This window comes from Ovis aries, chromosome 20, assembly GCF_016772045.2.
Source record: "Ovis aries strain OAR_USU_Benz2616 breed Rambouillet chromosome 20, ARS-UI_Ramb_v3.0, whole genome shotgun sequence".
Lineage (NCBI taxonomy): Eukaryota > Metazoa > Chordata > Mammalia > Artiodactyla > Bovidae > Ovis > Ovis aries.
The window spans coordinates 46,586,558-46,606,620 of record NC_056073.1 but is presented as its reverse complement, the minus strand read 5'-3'; the positions used below and the strand labels follow the sequence as shown (position 1 = coordinate 46,606,620).

The 20,063-nt window shown below is 45.3% G+C and overlaps 1 protein-coding gene across 1 annotated transcript in view; it reads right to left on the bottom strand.

The window, feature by feature from the left end:
• The window catches only part of BLOC1S5 (biogenesis of lysosomal organelles complex 1 subunit 5), a 31,065-nt gene extending 11,239 nt beyond the window's left edge, over positions 1–19,826 (bottom strand). The window contains exons 1-4 of the mRNA XM_004019141.6: positions 19,685–19,826; positions 18,793–18,875; positions 10,234–10,363; positions 4,139–4,197 (exon numbers count right to left, since the gene is read on the bottom strand). Coding sequence (XP_004019190.2) covers positions 4,139–4,197; positions 10,234–10,363; positions 18,793–18,875; positions 19,685–19,805 — 393 coding nt within the window. The 5' untranslated portion in view covers positions 19,806–19,826. The remainder of the gene's footprint in view (positions 1–4,138; positions 4,198–10,233; positions 10,364–18,792; positions 18,876–19,684) is intronic.
• Between the last annotated feature and the right edge of the window lie 237 nt (positions 19,827–20,063).

Genomic DNA, 20,063 nt, shown 5'->3' with positions numbered 1-20,063 from the left:
GACTTATGTTTAATACTTCCCCAAACTATGTATGTGTGTATTTTATCACAATTTAAAAAACGTCAAGTTTTGGGGTGGGTGGGGTTCCCAAATGAAATCAACTGCATACTCAAAGATGTAGACATGTTTGTTTTCTCAAGGTAAAAGAAAACCCCATTTTAAAAGAAAATAAAGGAAAAGTTTACTAAGGAGCTGTAACTCGGTACTAAAAGTAATCAGCTGTAAAGGTTTGTTTCTTTCTACAACACAGAAATAGTAATAATAACCCAGCTTCCTTATGTCCCCTTGGAGATAAATGTGAAGTCAGTCCTAAAGGCAAACTGTGTCCAGGACCAGGTCTATAAAAGAAGTGATGGACACATAAACATTTTTGCACGCTTTACTCTAAGTTGGTAATTCTCACCTGGGGGGTGACTCTGACACTCCTGTCTTCTGTCCCCCAGATTTTTGGTTATTACAATGCAGGTTGGGGGGAAGGGGTTATACTGGCATCTGGGGGGTAGCGGCCAGGGATGTGCTAAACATCCTACATAGACTCTACAACAGAGATTTATCTGCTCCAAAATCTCAACAGTGCAGAGAGTGAAAAGCCTGGGTCTAAGGGAAAACTCTGAATAAACCAACGGCTGTCTAAAAGGTTCTTTGGAATATCTGTAAGCAATACATGTGCCTTTAATCTTACATATGCCTTATGCAGATAAATGAGAAAGTATTAACTGTCAGAATAACAAGTGCAGTTATTTTCAGTACTTAAAACACTATGTACGGTCACCCTGAGGGATCTATGGGGTGCTGATTCCAGGACCCTCACGGATACCAAAGTCCGCAGATGCTCAAGGCCCTTAGAGAAATGGTACAGGACACAGCATGTAATCCGTACGTAATCTTTTCACACATTTAAAGTCATCTCCAGGTTATGCATAATACCTCATACAATGCAAACGCTACGCAAGTACAACGTAAGTGCTATAGAAACAGCGGCCGGCATGTGGCAAATTCAAGTTCTGCTTTTTAGAACTTTCTGGAATTTAAAAAATATCCATTTAAAACATTCTGGTTGAATTGAGAACCAGTGGATACAGACAGCCTAGTGTACTAACCCACTACCTGCCCTCTCCAAACTCTATCAAGAGAAATATGTAAGCCATACTACCTCGCTGCTCTCGTAACAAAACAAGAAGACAGACTAAATCTAGTAAGTACTTGTGGACAAGATGAATCAAAGGATTCACATTCACTTTACTATTATCTCTAGTCTGACTGAACAGAACTTCAAAGGTGACGCTCGTGCATGAACCTCAGTGTAGACGAGCTTTCGACGGCTTATTTAAGTCACTGAACTTTATCAGCCACGTGTATTTTCATTTCACTACTCTTATTGGCGGCAACTTGCGTTAGTTACTAGTTTTTAAGGCCGATGTCAAATAGCTGGGGAATGCGCATTGGTTGTTCGGAGTGTACTTTTAGGTATCAATTGTGGGAAATGTGACTTGGATGAATGACATTTATCATGATTTACTTCCCACAGAATTCCACAAATTGTCTCGATATGAAAGCAGTGACGATTAAAGGCAATGGTCCATTTTATCCCATTACTACTCCCATCTTTCTTGTTCTGAGAGCCATTCAAATACACAAAATGCAGCCAAGGGAATAAGCAAGGCACGGTTCACGTTAGACTGTAAAATGCAGCTAGAGGTCAATTTTGCTTGGTACAGACTTGCTAGATGAGAAATTAAGCCTCACTTCTCTGTCTTGTATATATGTAGTCCCAAACCTCTGCCACACACAGTTTTGGCAAAACCAGGTATAACGGTTGAAAAAGAAAAAGACTTTAAGGATCCGTATTTCAAATGCTCTGCTAACTAGATAAGTACAAATAAAGATATTTCAATGTATTCTAAAATCCTGATTTTTAATGTGTATTCCATTTTAAAAGACAGTTCAATGACAATCTCTGAGATAATACCTATACTTAAGAAGAAAATCCCCAAGGGCTTTACTATTTCTTGAGGCTCTTTTTTTTTAAACCAAGGGACAGTATCTTTTAATTTAGAAAATTATCAACAGGCAGGATTCTCAAGAACTTCACCAACTCTACAGACCACAACAGGGCTCTTATCCACAGAGTGACTGCCTGCATCTTAACCAAAGGATCGAGCTGCTGGGGGAAAAATGCCACCTGACATTTGGAGAGTAACACTATTTCACATAAATTACACAATACAATGTATCAGGTACAGAAACCATCAATCCACCCCGTGAGAACAACCAGCATTTGTGTTGAAGCTCAAGGGCTTACCCAAGGGCATATGGTTAGCTAACAAAGGCAAGCACCTAAAAATAGAAGATACTATGTATTTTTTTTCCCCAATCTGGTAATTTGCCTCCTTAGACACTGTTAATACACCAAATGTGAAAAAAGTTCAAAGAATCAAGAAGAACCATCCATCCCCAATATAATTTAATTTTAGGTTAGTTCTGCTCAAGAATGGCAAGAATTGCCATTTTATCAAAAATCAGAATTGCTCTGAGAATGTCTTAGAAACGAAGATCAATAACGAGTGCGCAGTCACATTAAAAAAAAGACCCTCTTTCGTTTTTATTTTGAAAGCCCTGAGAACTGCGTATGCTACAGCCAGGGCTCTATCACAGTCTCCCCGATTCTCAAACACAAACACGTCCCCGGTGCTTCCGCAACAAACTGCTTCACGTCTCACACCTGGTTCTCCGCACTCCTCTCCGCAAAGACCCACGTGGATACTTCACGCGCCAGCTCCCTGGACCCCTGACCTCTCCCATCCACTGCTTCGCTCCCCCCGTCCCATCCTACAGTATCTTTCTTCCCATCTTCCATCACTCGCATTCCTACACACGGGTCAAGGTTGGGCTGGGGCACCCCCATACTCCTAGTAAATACACTTTTTGCCCGGACCATGCACAGTTCCCCACAACGTTACGACAGGTCTCAACTTGATCCTACACTATATTAGTGTCACTGGTTTGGGATTCCTAGATCTTTAGCTTCTGTGTGTACAAAGCGCCTTAAACTAAAATCTTTCAGCCCCAATGGCACCTAGTCAAGTAGAGACCAGAGCAATACCTGTGGTCCAGCCGGGCCCCGCCCACCCCCGCCATGCTCTCTGGATACCGGGCGGTACGACGTCCTGACCCGCCCAGCCAGCATGGCCCTGCCAGGTCACAGGTGTGCTGGCGAGAGCCCGGCTTCCCCTTGGCCCACTGGGATCCTGTTCCTCCCAGGCAGCCTTCCCACCTGGCTTAATCATCAAGTCCTTTTGGTAAGGCTTGATTCATCAAACTGCTGAATCTTTAAACTTCGTATCAACATTAAGAGTTGAACAGTAAGTTGAGAAATTTAAACCTGGGCAAGGTTCTTTTTTTTTTTTTTTTTTGCAGTGGCAGATCCATACCATTATCATGGATTAACCAACCACACACTGCAGAGAAATGGAGACAGTAATACTTGCTGATATACTACATGCAAAAAGGCAGTATTTTCCATATTTCTTAACAAGTATATTTCTACTGGCTTAGAGTAATAAATAAATTATAAAAATTCTTTAACTGAAAACACCAAAGTATCACGGGAACTTAAATGCTTGTTTTTTTCCACACCTGAATTTAGTTAAGATATAATTTAAATAAGCAAAGCACTACCCAGCAAGCGATTCACACACTCTCAGATTAGTCATTAAGGAGCCAGTCCACAGGCAGGAATGCCTCCTTCTCTAGAAAAAATATACATCATACACTCAAGGCTTCAGGCTCAAAGACTGCTGTTTCCAAGCTGGTGGGTATTTTCTGGTCCATGTAAAAGTCCTATTCTTTCTCCTCCTAGAGAGAAATCCATTTTCAGGGAAAAGATGGAAATGTTGAAAAGGGAAAAAAAGAAGTCTGCAATCTGAATTATAAAAATACAGAGTGCAACTATGTGACTTCACTGACTCAGCACATCTTCAATGAATCAGCCATTTTTTAATCTTTAAAAATCACTGCACGAAAGAAAACAAATTCAGAGGTGTGTGGTTTTTTTTTTTTAACCCAAAGTAACTGCTAATAATATGATGATAAAAGCCCTGGAGTTACAGGCTCCACTATCCAAAGGTTCCACTTTTACCTTTTTTCGCTCCTGTTCCCTCTGCTGGAGTCTACAGACGGTGTCAGTAGCTGCTTGCACTGAAATAAAACAGACAGTGGATTTTCAGTCACCAGCCCTTACTCAAGGGGAGACTTATCTGGATTAAAAAACAAAAGAACAAACAAAAAAACATTTGGATTGTCTTAGATCTCAAGAAACTACACCAAAAAAGCTGGTTTTGTTCATGGCTCGGTGGCTAAAAAGTGAAAAAAAAAAGAAAGGATTTGGAATGGCATAATGAGAACCACTATCATTTGTGAGCCAAGGACATTTAGTACCAATTTCGATGACAAGTCATCAACAACCTCAAGATTCTCTGAAAAGATATAAAACACCTGATAAACGTATTATTCCCTTCCGATGGAGGCAGCCTTTACAGCGTCTCCGATTCGTCCACTCCCTCTCTCCTTTTCCTCATCCGTCCTGCTGCTCCCTTGCAGGCAGGACGTGATAGATACCCAGAGAGCTCCAACGACCCTCTGCTAGTCTTCTCGCCTCCTCTCCCATCCTTTCACTCACCCTGGCTGCCACTGCCAGACCCAGGCTTCTCTGGCCTGCTTGCTCTCGAGTCAGTTCCCTTTTCAATGAATTGCAACAGCTGGTAATAATTACTGCAGCTAATTGCTGAGTATGACTGTGCCCAGAGCTGTGCTAAGTACTATCCATGTTTCACTCCTCTCCACTTTCCTACTAGGTGAGGATCACTGTCCCATTTTATAGATTTTTGGCATCTATAAAAAAACTGAGGTGTGAAGAAGTGAAATGTCCGTAATGGCAGTAACGTGACTAACAGACACAGACAGCAGGACCTAAAATCAGACCCCGACTCTGCAGACTCAGCTCTCACCTTCAACACTCTACCCCTCTTATGGTTTCACTAAGGACAGTGGTCCATCACGCCAAACCTCTTCATTTCCCAGACCCATTTTATTTCTGCACACACGTTTCACTTACTTCGCTGGCTGGCGTGCAGGCTGAGAGTCAGCCTCCGTCAGTTGCACCTAGAGCTGAGCTCTTATGCCCTGTGTAACTGCTCCGGGGCGTGTCTGCTTCCTCACTCACTCAGCCGTTTGTTAGGTGACTTCCTGAGCACCTACTAGGTGCTACCGCTGCTGCTCCTCACCTCTCAGAATCTTAGTTCCTCATTTGTGAAATGAATGTAGCGACTGGTGAGAGGACTTAAGAGCTGACAGGAGAAACAGGTAACAAAGCAGACAGCATGCTTAAAACCCACGGAGATTAATAGTAAAAGCCACTCGGAGCAGAGGTTCTTGCACATAGTGAGCAGTCAAGAAAGTTACTGCTACTATTATCCTACACCCTGGCCTACACCCTGGCCTCTCCCTAGGCAAAGTGCTTTCCTTATTCTTCTCCTCTAGTTATAATGTTTACGTTTCAAAAGCCTACTCCCACGTTTAGGCCCTTCATAGAGCCCTCCAGATGAATCCCTTCCCTATGTGGATTTACTCTTATTTGAAATTCTTTTATTAGGCAGGTGTATATCCTACCACGTGACCTTGCATTGCCTCAAACAGAGGCTTCCCCAGCTGTTTCACAAGTACACCTTCCACCCACCCTGAGCCAGCCCCAGGGAGCTCAGAGCTCTGTGCAGGGCAGGCGCCGGGACTTCCTTCAAAAGAATGTTAGGCCCCTCCCTGGGAGAGCATGGCCAAAGAGGAGGATGCCACTGTTAAAAAGTCAAGTTTTTATCAGTAGCCATTTGTTCTAGTCAAATCAAAGATAACACTGAAGTACTAAGAGTGAAGGTTCCCAATCATTGTTCTAATAGGAAAGCTGAAAACAAAACAGGAGTTGATTAGATCTGCCTTCTTTCTGTGGTATATTAATATTATATCATCTCTCCTGAGCAGTGGTTCCATCATTTCCTGTCCCCCCCCCACCCCTGGTTCTGAACATAACTTTAAAAAAATCCATTTTATGGACTTTGGGTGCTTCATCGTTTTCTGGGCTTAATCTAAGAGTTACAGGAACGTGACATTTATTTTGCCGTTTAAAAACTTAATTAGAACGCATCTGACGAAGGCACACTTTTCTTATCACAATTATCCTTGTACTTAGAATATCCATCTGTAGAAATCTCAGTCTCTGAAGTAATGTATTTTTTAACTTTTCATCCACATAACCAAAAAAAAAGGTTTGCTTTCCGAATTTAAGGAAACCTGCTTCCCTAAAATCTAAGAAAACTACCTTAGAAGTGACTACACTTTTCTTTTCCCTTTCCTCACAAGTCGAGATTCCACGAGGAAAAGGCTCATTTCCCTAACCTTTCCCGTCTCTTCTACTCCACGTTTAGGTTGTTCCTAATTCAGCAGAAACAGGAACAGACTCTATGAAGAACCGAGACGCCTCACCCCACCCCGAGAAAGAGAAAGTGGGTTGACAAAATTCTTAGAACTCTAACACGCTTTAATTTGCAGAGAAACAGAGCAGGGGAGTAGGGAGAAAGGGATTCAATATGGGAGAGGCAGGTAAGAGAACGCATCCATCCTAAAAGAAAGCCTCGGCATTCTCCACAGATGCCAAGAAAAATAATCATACGAGTTTATTAAAAGACATCAGACACACGGCATGAAAAGTGAGACCACAGAGCTAAGGAAACAAACAGAACGATAATCACATCATTATAGATCTAAAAACCAACCAAAACAGAGAAACTGAAGGAACCATGCTGAAGCTGAAGCTCCAGTACTGTGGCCACCTCATGCGAAGAGCTGACTCACTGGAAAAGACTGATGCTGGGAGGGATTGGGGGCAGGAGGAGAAGGGGACCACAGAGGATGAGATGGCTGGATGGTATCACTGACTCGATGGACGTGAGTCTGAGTGAACTCCGGGAGATGGTGATGGACAGGGAGGCCTGGCGTGCTGCCATTCATGGGGTCACAAAGAGTCGGACATGACTGAGCGACTGAACTGAACTGAAGACTAAACAGTTGGCAGCATTATTACTGCAGAACGGAAAGCAAATACTGTAAAGCCTCACTTGTAAACAAAGTTAGGGGTCACAACTGAGAGGCTGGAGGGGGAGAAGCAGAGGGAAGGGTGAGGTCCTGAGCCTCCCCGCCCCTGGCACCTAATTCGGAAACAACGGCGCTCTAACTTCTGCCCGTCTTTTAATCATTGTTTTTCTCTGAGTGATCTTTCAGTAACAACTCTCTCTTACAACAAAGAAACAATTATTTTAATGTATTTCCTTCAGTTTTACTTGAGATTCTGTTCTGCTAAATTCAAGTAAAATTTAAAAATTAATACCGTAACTTAAAAATTGCCCGAGCCCATTCTTACCAAAAGTTCTCTTCTGCCCCCCACACCTTCTCAACTATTCATTCAGTTAACACCTCCACTCAGCCTTCTATTTTGATACATATATACACAAAGATGTCGGCATGATAATTCACCAAAGTTAAAAACCAACGGTTATCTTTAGATAATTAAACTGATTTATTGCTTTCTTCTTTTTCTTTTCTTATTTCTACTTTCTTGTTACTTAGACATATATCCATGTGTTTAAATAATGAAAAATAAAGTTTTAAAAAGAGAGAGGAAGGCAGGCAGGGAGAGAAAATTCTTTTACTATGGCCTTGTTAGTTAACTTAAATTGAGACACACCCTAGAGACCTTCTGTCCTTACCCTCTCAAAAGGAGGCCTGGTTCCTGATTCTAAGCAAGAACAGACACTCAGCAGTGTCTTTGGGATGGAGAAACGTAAAGGCTGTGTCCTGATGACAGGGTGCTGCGTGGGTCACTCTCCCCGCTTACACATCCTCCCAGAGCCCAGGGACTTTCCGGGGTTAAAATTTCCAGAAGCCACCAGTGATTCTTGGCTCTGTCAGCCCTGCTCACCCAATGCTAAGACGCTTGGCTAGGATTCTGTAACCGGCTCCATGCCAACAGTCCAGGATGCGCCCCCCCACCCCCCAATGCCCTCCTGTAGCTCAGTTCCACGCACAGTGTTAGACCAACAGCTGAAGGTCCGCACACCAAGTTTTGGGAGTCTCAGCTGACCGAGTGCCCAACTCAGCTCTCAGATGTGCAGAGCTAAGACAGGCCTGACGGGCACAAGACAAAACTCCACCGTCACTAACCTTGTAGCTTGACTCTAATTTACTTAGATGAGAGTATAACCCATAGATAAACACAAGTCAGCATCGCGGCTTAAAATGTCAACTTTTCAAACATGAAATTCCCCAGGAACAGCAGCTGGGCCCAGGCCAATTTTTAAAAAACTATGCTGGCTCTAAAAGCAAACGATTATCTCCATTATACCTGTGACGTTCGTGATAAGAGATACAAGGCCATCTTTAGGCTGGAGCCTACTGGGGAAGCCATTCCTGTTTCTAGCAGCAGCAGTACCCCCAAGGCCGCTGTGTGATTCTAATGCTAAAACTTTCATTATCGCCTCACGTTTTAATTCTTCCTTTTAGGAAAATTCATTTACTGTCTGGATTCCCTGTGACCTCTAAACACTTTGCTATTTCATTGTGAAGACTATGCTTAAAAAAAAAATTTTTTTTTAATTTACTTTTGGCTGTGCTGGATCTTTACTGATGCACGTGGGCTTTCTCCAGCTGCAGCGAGTGGGGGCTGCTCTCTAGTTGTGGTGTGCAGGCCTCCATTGTGATAGCTCCTTTTGGTGTGGAGCACGGACGCTGGAGTGTGCAGGCTCAGCAGCTGCAACACAGGAATGGAGCTGCCCCAGGGATCGTGGGCCAGGGACCGAACCTGTGTCCCCTGCACTGGCAGACAGAGTCTTAACCACTGGGCCACCAGGGCAGTCCCAAGACTATGCTTTTAACATGAGGCTTCCCATCAGAAACAGCAATGACCCAGGAATTAAACGGATTGAAAAATCCGTTCATAGTTTTTTTTTTTAAAAAAAAACTAATTATAATCCCACTTATTTTTATATACTCAAAGTGTATAAAAGGAAAGTTACAGCGCATCTCAAAAGCATACACAGGCATTCTGATCAATAAATCTGAGTTTTATTTCCAGTGTAATGTCTACGACAGCTTCTCAAGGTTAAGGAATTGACTGTATGAAGGAGCAAGGGCACGTCTGCAGCGACATAGAAAGCCCGAGATCAGGTTTAGACTCTTCCCTCTTCCACTCAGAGAAACCACGTCGCCCGGTCCTCTGAGCATCCGAGAGCGCAGACTCACCGGGACTTGCACACATATCCTCGTGTAACTCGGTCATTAACCAAGCCCTCCCACCTTTCCCCTCACAGGCCACTATGTCACCAGCCTTCGCTTTCTTAAAAAAAAATAACAAAAAAAACTTGTTTATTTGGCTGCACCAGGTCTCAGCTGTGGCATGCGAACTCTTAGTTGCGGTGTGTGGGATCTCTTAATAGCTCCCTGTCTAGGGATGGAACCCAGGCCCCTGCGATGGGAGCTCGGAGTCTCAGCCACTGGGCCTCCAGGAAAGCCCTGGTGCTTCCCTTCTCCCCTAGAAAGACGCTGCTTTGTTTTCCGCCCCTCATTATTTTCGAGCACCCTCTGTCCCTGGACAAACTGAAAAGCATCAATGTGGGTTTGAGGGGAAGCCCCGAGTTTCTTCTAACACCTCTAATTTTAAACTCAGTTACTCATAAAACTCCTTTGATTTTGTAATTTGATGTTTAAAAAATATTCTTTTTAGCAAACATCCTTCCACATTAAAACATTTGGCTTAATGCAAAAAGTGATAAAACACAAACATTTACGACTTTTTTTTTTTTAAGTTAAAAACTCTGGTATCCTGCTTGGCAATGAAGCTTGATTCCATACCCTAATTCCTGGCCATCAGACATTTTCTTGCAGATACATTTTTTAAGGTACAAAAAGGTTTCAATTTTCTTACACCCTGGAAGGGAAATCCTGCACGCCCACCTTGCTGGGGAGGCTGATGCTCTGAACATCAAGGGCGGCACACACCAGTCACCTGACTTCTGAAGCTGGGCGGCTTCCCTCTCGCATCTCCACCTCCCACCAAACATCCTGGGAAATCCGTTTGGGCAGAGTGTACGTTATGAAATAAAGCAATATTGAAAAAAAAAACCACTGGCTTACATCTCTGGAGAACTTGGTTTAAGCTGTCTTGCATTGTTGCTCTACACGTCGGAAGAGTATGTTCATTTGTCTCATGGATCATATTCTTCAGATTTTCAAGAACTCGCATTTCCCGAAGACCACGTTTTTCCTTTTAAAAGAAAAGTACATATTGTGCCTTAAATCTTAGCAATTACTTTCTGAGACTTCCACCCAAGTTCTGGTTGCTATGTTACTACTTATTACTGAAATTCATATAGCCTTCTTCTAATTATTTGGCGATGACTGAGGTCACAACCTGGAGGTATTTTTTTTTTAATTATGAAATGCTTCAAAAGTTGCAAATATGAGTCATATTTTCATACCAATGTTTAAAAATGGGCGTAAGAAACACTAAAAGAATAAGAAGAGAGACCTAGATTCCATGCATTTCATCTGTGGCAAAGAAATTATCAGACTTTAAATTACATTTTGTTGTTATCATCATAAAGCTTCTATTATTATGCTCTGATTGCACTTCACTCAAATAAAAGTGTATGGAAAAAGTAGTAACGTGGGTTCTTCCCTGTGTAGACGAGAGTTATCACTCAGGGCCGGAGACCACCTTACAAAGGCCTGCCTGCATGGCTGGCCTTTGTGGGGACTGGGAATTTGACCAGTCAACAGCCACCAAGCAGGTAACACTTCCCGTGAATGACAAGACACCTCCCTCCTTCCAGGAGTCCAGAACTCTGATATGTGCCAGGCAGAGGCTGTCTGCTTGTTGGGTCCCCAGTAAGAACCCTGGACCCCCAGGCTCAGATGAGCTTCCCTGGAAGACAACACATCACATGTTGTCACAACCCACTCCCAGGGGAGTGAAGCGTGCCTCGTATGACTCCGCCGGGTGAGACACCCTTGGAAGCTTCTGCTTGGCTTCCTCTAGACGCCTCCCCAGGCACCTGTTCCCTTTGCGAGTCTGCTCTGCCTCCTTCAGCCACGATAAACCTCGGGCACCAGCCTGCTGATTAGTGCTGGTGAACTGATGCACTTGGGGGTGGTCCTGGGACCCGGAGTCCAGCCGCAGCTTCAGAAAGCTGAGCTTAACCCACCTTCCCACTTGGGTGGGCTCGACTGAGTGACTCGCTTCCAGAGAATAAAGCGGGGAATGAGAAAAACATAGACTTCAGGGTGGAGCCAACAAAGGTGACCTCGTGAGTGACGTCATGACGACGGCATGCACCTCCCGAGGTGACGTGACCAGAAGGACGTGCTCCCTCGACGGGACGCCTTCCCAGAGTGTGTCAGCCCCGTCTAATCCTAAGGAAAACATCAGACAGACCCAGACGGGCCACACTCTGCAGGATACTGGCCAGAACTCAAGACTGTCAAGATCAAGAGAAACAAGGAAAGCCCAAAAAACTGTCACAGACCAAAGCGGACTAGAGAGACATGACGATTAAAAGCAGCGTGCTGCCCTGGATCAGGTCCCGGGACAGGAAGAGCGCTGTAATGGAAAACCGGTGAAGTGTGCGCGAAGTCTGGCGTTTCATTAGCAGTAATGTTCTGGTGTCAGTTTCTTAGTTTTTACCGATGTAGCACAGTAATTAGTATAAAAGATTAATAATGGGAGAAAGTGGGTGAGGGGTACATGAGAACTCTGCGCTGTATTAGTAAGTTTACTGTAAATCTTAAAATACAATGCAAAAAGTTCACTGAAAATGAAGCGTGGTAAATGTGATTATGAGGAAATAATGGTATAGTAGTTACTAGAGGTTTTGTTTTGAACCAGCTGGGGTAAGATATTTTACTCTAATTTTAAACTTATACAGAAGTTGAGAGGGAATGAAAGAATGAAGCTTGGTTTCTGATGTATAACACCCCATAAAGTTACAGATCTGGTGAACTTTTCTCAAATTGAAACTGATAACAAGTGCTCATATAATGTGCTTAAGACAGCACCTGGCACAAAACACTTAAAAATGTTAGCAATTATTCAGGGTATTAGTACAGTTATTATATTTTTACATTAAAGACGTAATAGTATCAGAGAGGAAATGAGAGACTGATGTAATATTTAAATTTTTCTTTCCTTCAAATAATAGTCCCACAAGTCCTAAAACCATACTGTGTATATATATACATATATATAAATTTATGTCATATGGGGGATAGACTTTTTCCTCATATTTAATAATGTGAGATACTTTTACACCCTAAACCAAAATGAGAGATCAGATGTCAAGTGAAGTTTTACTTTGTCCTGCCTTTCAAGGGATTTTCTCTTTAATAAATCAACATCCAAATGCATCAACATGAACCTTCCCAACTCTTCTCATCACTGCACCTATCTGAACAATCTCTTTTCCTCCCTCCAATCTAACCCACATTTTGCCTCCACTCTTTCTGTGTTTCTCTAGCATCTATGCATCTATGTTTCTTTCTCAGGTCAAACATCAGCCCCTCTTCTGAAAAGTTCCCTCCCAACTCAGTTGAGAGCTGTTCCCTCATGAGATCTCAATCACTGTGCTGAGTTTATCATCATAATCTCATCATCACAATCTGCTCTCTGCAGCTGGTAAACCCCTGGAGGAAGAGACTGTTTCTTATTTCTGTTTGCGTATCTGCTGAGGCAGACAGTTCTGGATCCGTTCCCCTCGTCTCTCTTCCTCTGAACACGCAAGTACCATTTGGTGGTGATCACCAAGCATTCCTGGAGTCACTGCTGCGGCAGTGTGCCTGCTCGGTCATGTTCAACTCTTTGCAACCTCAAGGACTGTAACCCACCAGGCTCCTCTCACCCTGGGAACTTTCCAGGCAAGACCACTGCAGTGGGCTGCCATTTCCTCCGCCAGGGAATCTCTCCCACCCAGGGATCGAACCTGTGTTTCTTGCATCTCCTATGTTAGCAGGTGGATTCCTTACCACTGAGCCACCTGGGAAGCATTTGGTGGTAAAGGTGCCTGTAGAACAGATACCACTAGCCGCTTCCCACTTGCCTTCCCTTCTGCTGCAAGAAACACACACGTGACCGCTGGCCTCCTGAAGCCACCCTGTGAGCAGCCCTGCTGGAGGAAAGGCTGAGGTCGCGGGGCTCTGGCCGCTGTGGAAGGAAAGGAGAGCCACTCTCTTCAGGGGTCTGTCCCTAGGAACCAAATATCTTCCTTTAGACACAGTCGGGTACATTCGGGAACTCTTGAGTAAAACAGAGACTGAAGCTTGCTGAAGGTGAAGCAAGGAGCTGGCGCAGGACTGCAGGTCATGAACTGTGACCTGCATGGGCCTCCCCTCTCAGAGGTCTGGCACCTCCTTACTCGCTGAGACCACCAGGCGGATGTGCACCCGAGGGGCCCCGCCGGGATCTCTGTTCACAGCACTGACTGGAATCGGGGGAATGAAAGTGCTGTGCCAAGTCAGGAGCAAGACAGTCAAGGGTCCTGAAACACGAGCAAACACAAAAAGAGGGCCTGCAGTATTATAGCAGGACGCCAAGAACTGAAGCAACGCTGCCACCGTGTGGCACTTACTCCTTTCTTTTGGAGACAAAATTTTATCAAGAACAAGATCATTGTTGCCGGGTGCATTAACTTTTAAAAATACAAAAACTACAAACAAGCTTCCCTTTAAACGTGAGTCAGTTTGCTTCAAGTGAACCACATTTAAATGGCCTAGAGAAGACGAAACTCAAGGAACCATGTTCGACGTCATGTAATAATCTAATGGAAAAAAATCTGAAGAACAATGTGTGTGCGCGTAACTCAATCCCTTTGCCGTGTGCCTGAAACACTGTTAATGACTGTACTTCAATAAATTAAAAAAAAAAAAAAAAAAGATGGGAAACTTCCAGGAAGCTCTGACAGCGCTCCTCACCCTTCCTCCTGGCTCAGCTGTGTGACTCAGGGAAGATCGCTTTCACTAAGTAGAGGAGGGTATTATTTGGGCCAAGGAAAGAGCTGTAAATAGCGCACATATCTAACTCTAAATCTCAAACACTCTCAGTGTCTCCCTCACAATTTGAAGGGGAAAGGTTAGAGTGTAACAGAAAAGGCAGCTGAGCCCGATGCAGAGGAATTTCCACTGACCTCCCAGAAAGACCGCCCCGGAGGTGACTGTGGGAGAGGCCAGGACCAGGGACCTTTCCTGAAGATGAGTGACATGACAGGCAGCTGCAGAGCGCGCCAGCACAGTAACGGACACTCTGAGCCCTTCAGACACCATTCTTCCGTGAGGACAGGAGTCAGCCCGGCCGCATGGAGAGGCCCGGGTCTGTCTCACCCACAGATACAGCGCTGGTTCCTAACTCGAGGTCTCCCGCAAAGTGCGCAAGGCACCCTGTTGGACCGTCTACAACAAGCTTACGTCTACCATTTCCAGTGTGAAAATGTTCTTCTTTAGTAAACAATCTCCTTCCCAGGTGGTGCTAGTGGTAAAGAACCCACCTCCCAACGCAAGCGACATCAGAGACGTGGGTTTGATCCCTGGGTCGGGAATATCCCCTGGATAAGGGAGGCAACCTACTCCAGCATTCTTGCCTGGGGGGAATCCCATGGACAGAGGGGCCTGGTGGGCTGCAGTCCACGGGGTCGCAAAGACTTGGACACCACTGAGTGCACACACACACACAGGTCTTTAGAGACACATTTACAAACTTAAAAAAAAAACCAAAAACTATTTAGTATTTCAAATTAGTCAGCCTGGCGCAGCGGGGAGAAAGATGACGTATGGAAAAACCAATGCATGTTGGAAAAGCCAAGTTTCAGTCCAAGCTCTGCCAGCTGCTCCCCTGGATCATACTAGGTACCTTCAACACACCGGACACTCTTTCAGGCACTTGGATACAACAAAGCATAAGAACGGTTAACTGTCTGCATTCTCATGAAGGGCAATAGGCAATAAACAAACAGAGGGTAAGAAAAACATAGGTAGTAATAACAGCTTATGGGAGGCAGAAGTCTAAGGTGGTCCCTGAGACCCCCACCTCCAGATACAGCCTGTGCTGTGCTCTAAGCGGCGTCAACAGGACGAGAACTGAGAACTTCCTGATGTTCAAGCTGGATTTAGAAAAGGCAGAGGAACCAGAGATCCAATTGCCAACATCCACTGGTTCATAGAAAAAGCAACAGAGTTCCCGAAAAACATCTGCTTCATTGACTATGCCAAAGCCTCTGACTGTGTGATTCACAACAAACTGGAAAATTCTTAAAGAGATGGGAGTACCAGATCACCTTACCTGCCTCCTGAGAAATCCGTATGCAGGTCAATAACCTCAAATGTGCAGATGAAACCACCCTTATGGCAGAAAGTAAAGAGGCACTAAAGAACCTCTTGATGAAAGTGAAAGAGAAGAGTGAAAAAGTTGGCTTAAAACTCAACATTCAAAAAACTAACATCCTGGCATCTGGTCCCATCACTTCATGGCAAATAGATGAGGAAACAGAGACAGACTTTATTTTCTTGGGCTCCAAAATCATTGAAGATGGTGACCGCAGCCATGAAATTAAAAGACACTTGCTCCTCGGAAGAAAAGCTATGACCAACCTAGATAGCATATTAAGAAGCAGAGATATTACTTTGCCGACAAGGGTCTGTCTAGTCAAAGCTATGGTTTTCCCATAGTCATGTATGGATATGAGAGTTGGACCATAAAGAAAGCTGAATTGATGGTTTTGAACTGTGGGGCTGGAGAAGACTCTTGAGAGTCCCTTGGACTGCAACCAGTCCATCCTAAAGGAAACACTGGAAGGCCTGATGCTGAAGCTGAAGCTCCAATGCTTTGGCCCCCTGATGTGAAGAGCTGACTCATCAGAAAAGACCCTGATGCTGGGAAAGATTAAAGGCGGGAGAAGGGGACGTGCCACAGTCCTTAGGGTTGCAAGGAACTGGACATGACTGAGCGACTGGGCAACAGCAACACTGCTCAGTCCTGCTGGACTCTGCGACCCCACGGACTGTAGCCCGCCAGGCTCCTCCGTCCACGGGATTCTCCAGGTAAGAATGCTGGAGTGGGTTGCCATTTCTCACTCCAGGGGACCTCCGTGACCCAGGGTCAAACCCGTCTTCTGCATTGGCAGGCAGATTCCTTATAGCTGCACCACATGGAAAGCCCACAGACACCTGTCAGCTATTCAGTCACACCCTAATGGAGGTCCTGCTGTGAAGCTACTCTACGGTTTCCTGCTGTGAAGCTACTCTACGGTTTACTTAAAGTCTCACATCAGCTGACTTTAAGGGAGATGATCCCAAGGAGGCCTGACTTCATCAGTGAGTCCTTAACAAGGCCGGGGCTCTTCTAGGCAAGAGACTTGAAGCATTAAAGGGATTCCACCTGATGGGGTCTCCACTTGTTAAGTCTTTGAGTGAATGAGTGAGTAAGTGAAGGTCGCTCAGTTATGTCTAATTCTTTGCGACCCCATGGACTATACAGTCCATGGAATTCTCTAGGCTGGAATACTGGAATGGGTAGCCATTCCCTTCTCCAGGGGATCTTCCCAACCCTGGGACTGAACCCAGGTCTCCCGCACTGCAGGGGATTCTTTACCAGCTGAGCCACAGGGAAGCCCGAATCTTTGAAGAGGAGACCATATGGCAAGGAAGGTGGGCGGCTTCTCAGAGCTGAGTGACTCCCAGCTGACAGCAAGCAAGGAAACGGGACCTTCGTCTACCTCAGTGAGGAAGTGAGTCCCGCCACAGTCACAGGAATCGGGAGGACCCTGAGCACCAAGTAACGATGGCGCCTGGCCCAGCCCCGGATTTTCACCTTGTAAGACCTCAAGCAGAGTACCCACCACACTGTACCTAGACTTTCTTCTCACTAAGGAACCACCAACGATCTTTACATAGCAGGATAAAGGGACAGGATCTAGCGAGTTTTCTGTGTGAGGGATAACTATTCTTATCCTGCAACAAAATAACGATGACGAAGAAAACCAACAGCCACCTTCAGGTACCAGAAAAGATTCCAAGAGACACACACCTTTCATCTTCACAGCAACACTGTGAAGCAGGTGTTCTGCAGACTCTGTGTCTGCTGAGCCCAGAAATGGTGTCCAGGGCCTCCTGAGTGCTCTGTACCAGAGGCTTTCTGGACTTGTAAAGGGTTTATGGAAACCTTTCCTCCTTTTGGCAGACCAAAGACTTCCTGCTTGGAGTCTCACGTGAAAATAAAATCCTGACTCACAGAGAATCACAAAATTGTTTGTGTAACACCATTAACCACCACCAACCTACGAGGAGCTTGGGGTGTTACTATGCAATGCACAATGAACCAATTATACTGTGCAAAACCACAATCAAATGCAACAGGACGGCAGGCTGGTGCATCACGACTGTGGGGACAGAGCGTAAGAGGCTGGGTGGTAGATGGTCCAGCTAGAAAGACAGGGGCCAGGTCACAACAGGATACTGGCCTTTGTCTATAGATAGAAAATGACATCCGAGGGTTTTAAACTCTCTGGCAGAGTTTCTTCGCCTGTCAATCCTACAGGAAATCAACCCTGAAAATTCACTGGAAGGACTGGAGCTGAAGCTGAAGCCGAAGCTCCAATACTTTGGCCACCAGATTCGAAGAGCCAACTCACTGGAAAAGACCCTGATGCTGGGAAAGATTGAAGGCAAAAGAAGAGGGCGGCAGAGGATGAGCTGGTTAGACAGTATTACTGACTCAATGAATTTGAGCAAACTCTGGGAGAGTGGAGGACAGAGGAGACTTACATGCTACAGTCCATGGGGTCATAAAGAGTCGGACATGACTGAGCGACTCAACAACTATTACTCTGGCAGCAGGGTGAAGACTAGATTTGACTGGGTTGATAGGGCAGGCATACCAGTCAGAAAGGATACATTTATGCAGTAATGTCTAGAAACTTGATCGCTGAATGTGACCTACAGGAGAGGGAATAGCCAGGGGTAATTCTCATGTTTTAACTTAAGAGCTTTGGGTAGATGCTGCTGCCTCAAATGAGAAAAAAAGAATACAGAAAAGGGGTCTGGAAAATTGACCCATCCATCTTTAAAATTTTTCTCTCTCTCTCTCTCTTTTTTTTTTTTAACTATACCTCATCTTACAGACAGAGAAGGCAATGGCACCCCACTCCAGTACTCTTGCCTGGAAAATCCCATGGATGGAGGAGCCTGGTGAGTTGCAGTCCATGGGGTCCCCAAGAGTCGGACACGACTGAGCGACTTTACTCTCACTTTTCACTTTTATCCATTGGAGAAGGAAATGGCAACCCACTCCAATGTTCTTGCCTGGAGAATCCCAGGGACGGGGGAGCCTGGTGGGCTGCCGTCTATGGGGTCGCACAGAGTCGGACACGACTGAAGCGACTTAGCAGCAGCAGCAACATCTTACAGAAGAAAAACTGAGCTCAACAGACAGTAAACAAGCCAAAGCAGACCCCAGACCTGGTGCCCGAGGCTCCTCCCACCTACACTTGTGCTCCCTCTATTCATGTCAATGTCTCTTAATAAGTTTTACATTGTATATTTCATGGACACAAGAACAGAAATCAGAGATTTTAAAACTAGAGAATTCCCCTTCTGTGTATTAACACACTAGCAGATCAGGGTGGTATTTTTGCAAAATGAGTTGCAAATACTCACTTCAAATTCTTTCACAAAATAACGGGTTTCACCTTGGATAACTGGTCTGTGATCTAAGAGCCTTGAATGAATTTCTCCAAGATCTGTAAAGAGAAAATGAAATTCACGGTCAATGCATTCTAAGTGGCACAATCTCTAGCTTGTTTCACACTTCCTGTTCCCCATAAACATATGCAGGTTAAAATTCAGTTCAGACCATGGATTATCCGGTTAGTAAATTGGTAAAGCCGTTTTGAGAACAATTAGGCAATATCTAATAAAGTGAAGGTATATACACTCATCAATTTCATGCTGAGATTAAAATCCAGTTCAGACTATGGATTATCTGGTTGGTAAATCGCTAGTTTTGAGAGAGCAATTGGGCCACATCTAGTAAAGTTAGAAGACATGCACACCCAGCAATTCCATGCCTAAGTATGCGCCCTTGAAAAACCTCTTATACAAAAGACAATGTATGATTGCTTACTACGGGACGAGTATAAGGAAAGGAAAAAAAGGCGGGGCGGGGGGAACAACCTAATATACTCATGGATACTACTAAGCAGTGAATTTAAATGAATACAGTGGGGTAACATTAAATTAACATGGACAAATCCCACAAATAAAACGTCAAGCACAAAGGCAAATTTCAGAAGGATAAAGCGATTAATATAAACTTTCAAAACAGGTGGCTTCTACAAGGAAGCAGGAGGGGCTGGGTCGGTTTGCCGTTGCTGGGAGGCACCAGGCGCGGAGAAAAGGGGCACACCCGGGCCAGGGTCCCCCACCCCCAGCCTGCCGCAAACCCGAGGCCGCCGGGGCTCGACCTGCGGCTCGGCCCCGGGTCAGAGGGCGCCGCCTGGTCGGTGGGGCTGCGCTGGGACCACCAGGCGAGAGCCCCGCTACGCCATACCCCTGATAATGAGGTGCGCCGGCGAGGCCGCGAACCCCAGAGAGTCCTTCTTCTTGCCGCCGCCGCCGCCACCCGGGGCGGCCTCGCAACCCACAGGGGTCTCGGTCCCACCGCCGCTCATCCCGACCAGCTCCGCCCACCCGCGACCGCGCTGCGCCTGCGCACACCTCCGCGGACTACTCTCCCTGCGCGGGGCTTTTGCGTCATCAAAGGGTGTCGGGGAGCCGAGTCAACCCAGGGGCGGTTCCCGTAAGGGCACTATGGTGTAGCCAGTGACCTGACCTTGAAGGAAGCCGGTGCCGCCATGCTTGTTTAGGTCAGGTGCTGCCGGCAGAGGATGTCTGAAAGTTAGAGCTAAACTTATTCCTTCTCCTTAAAC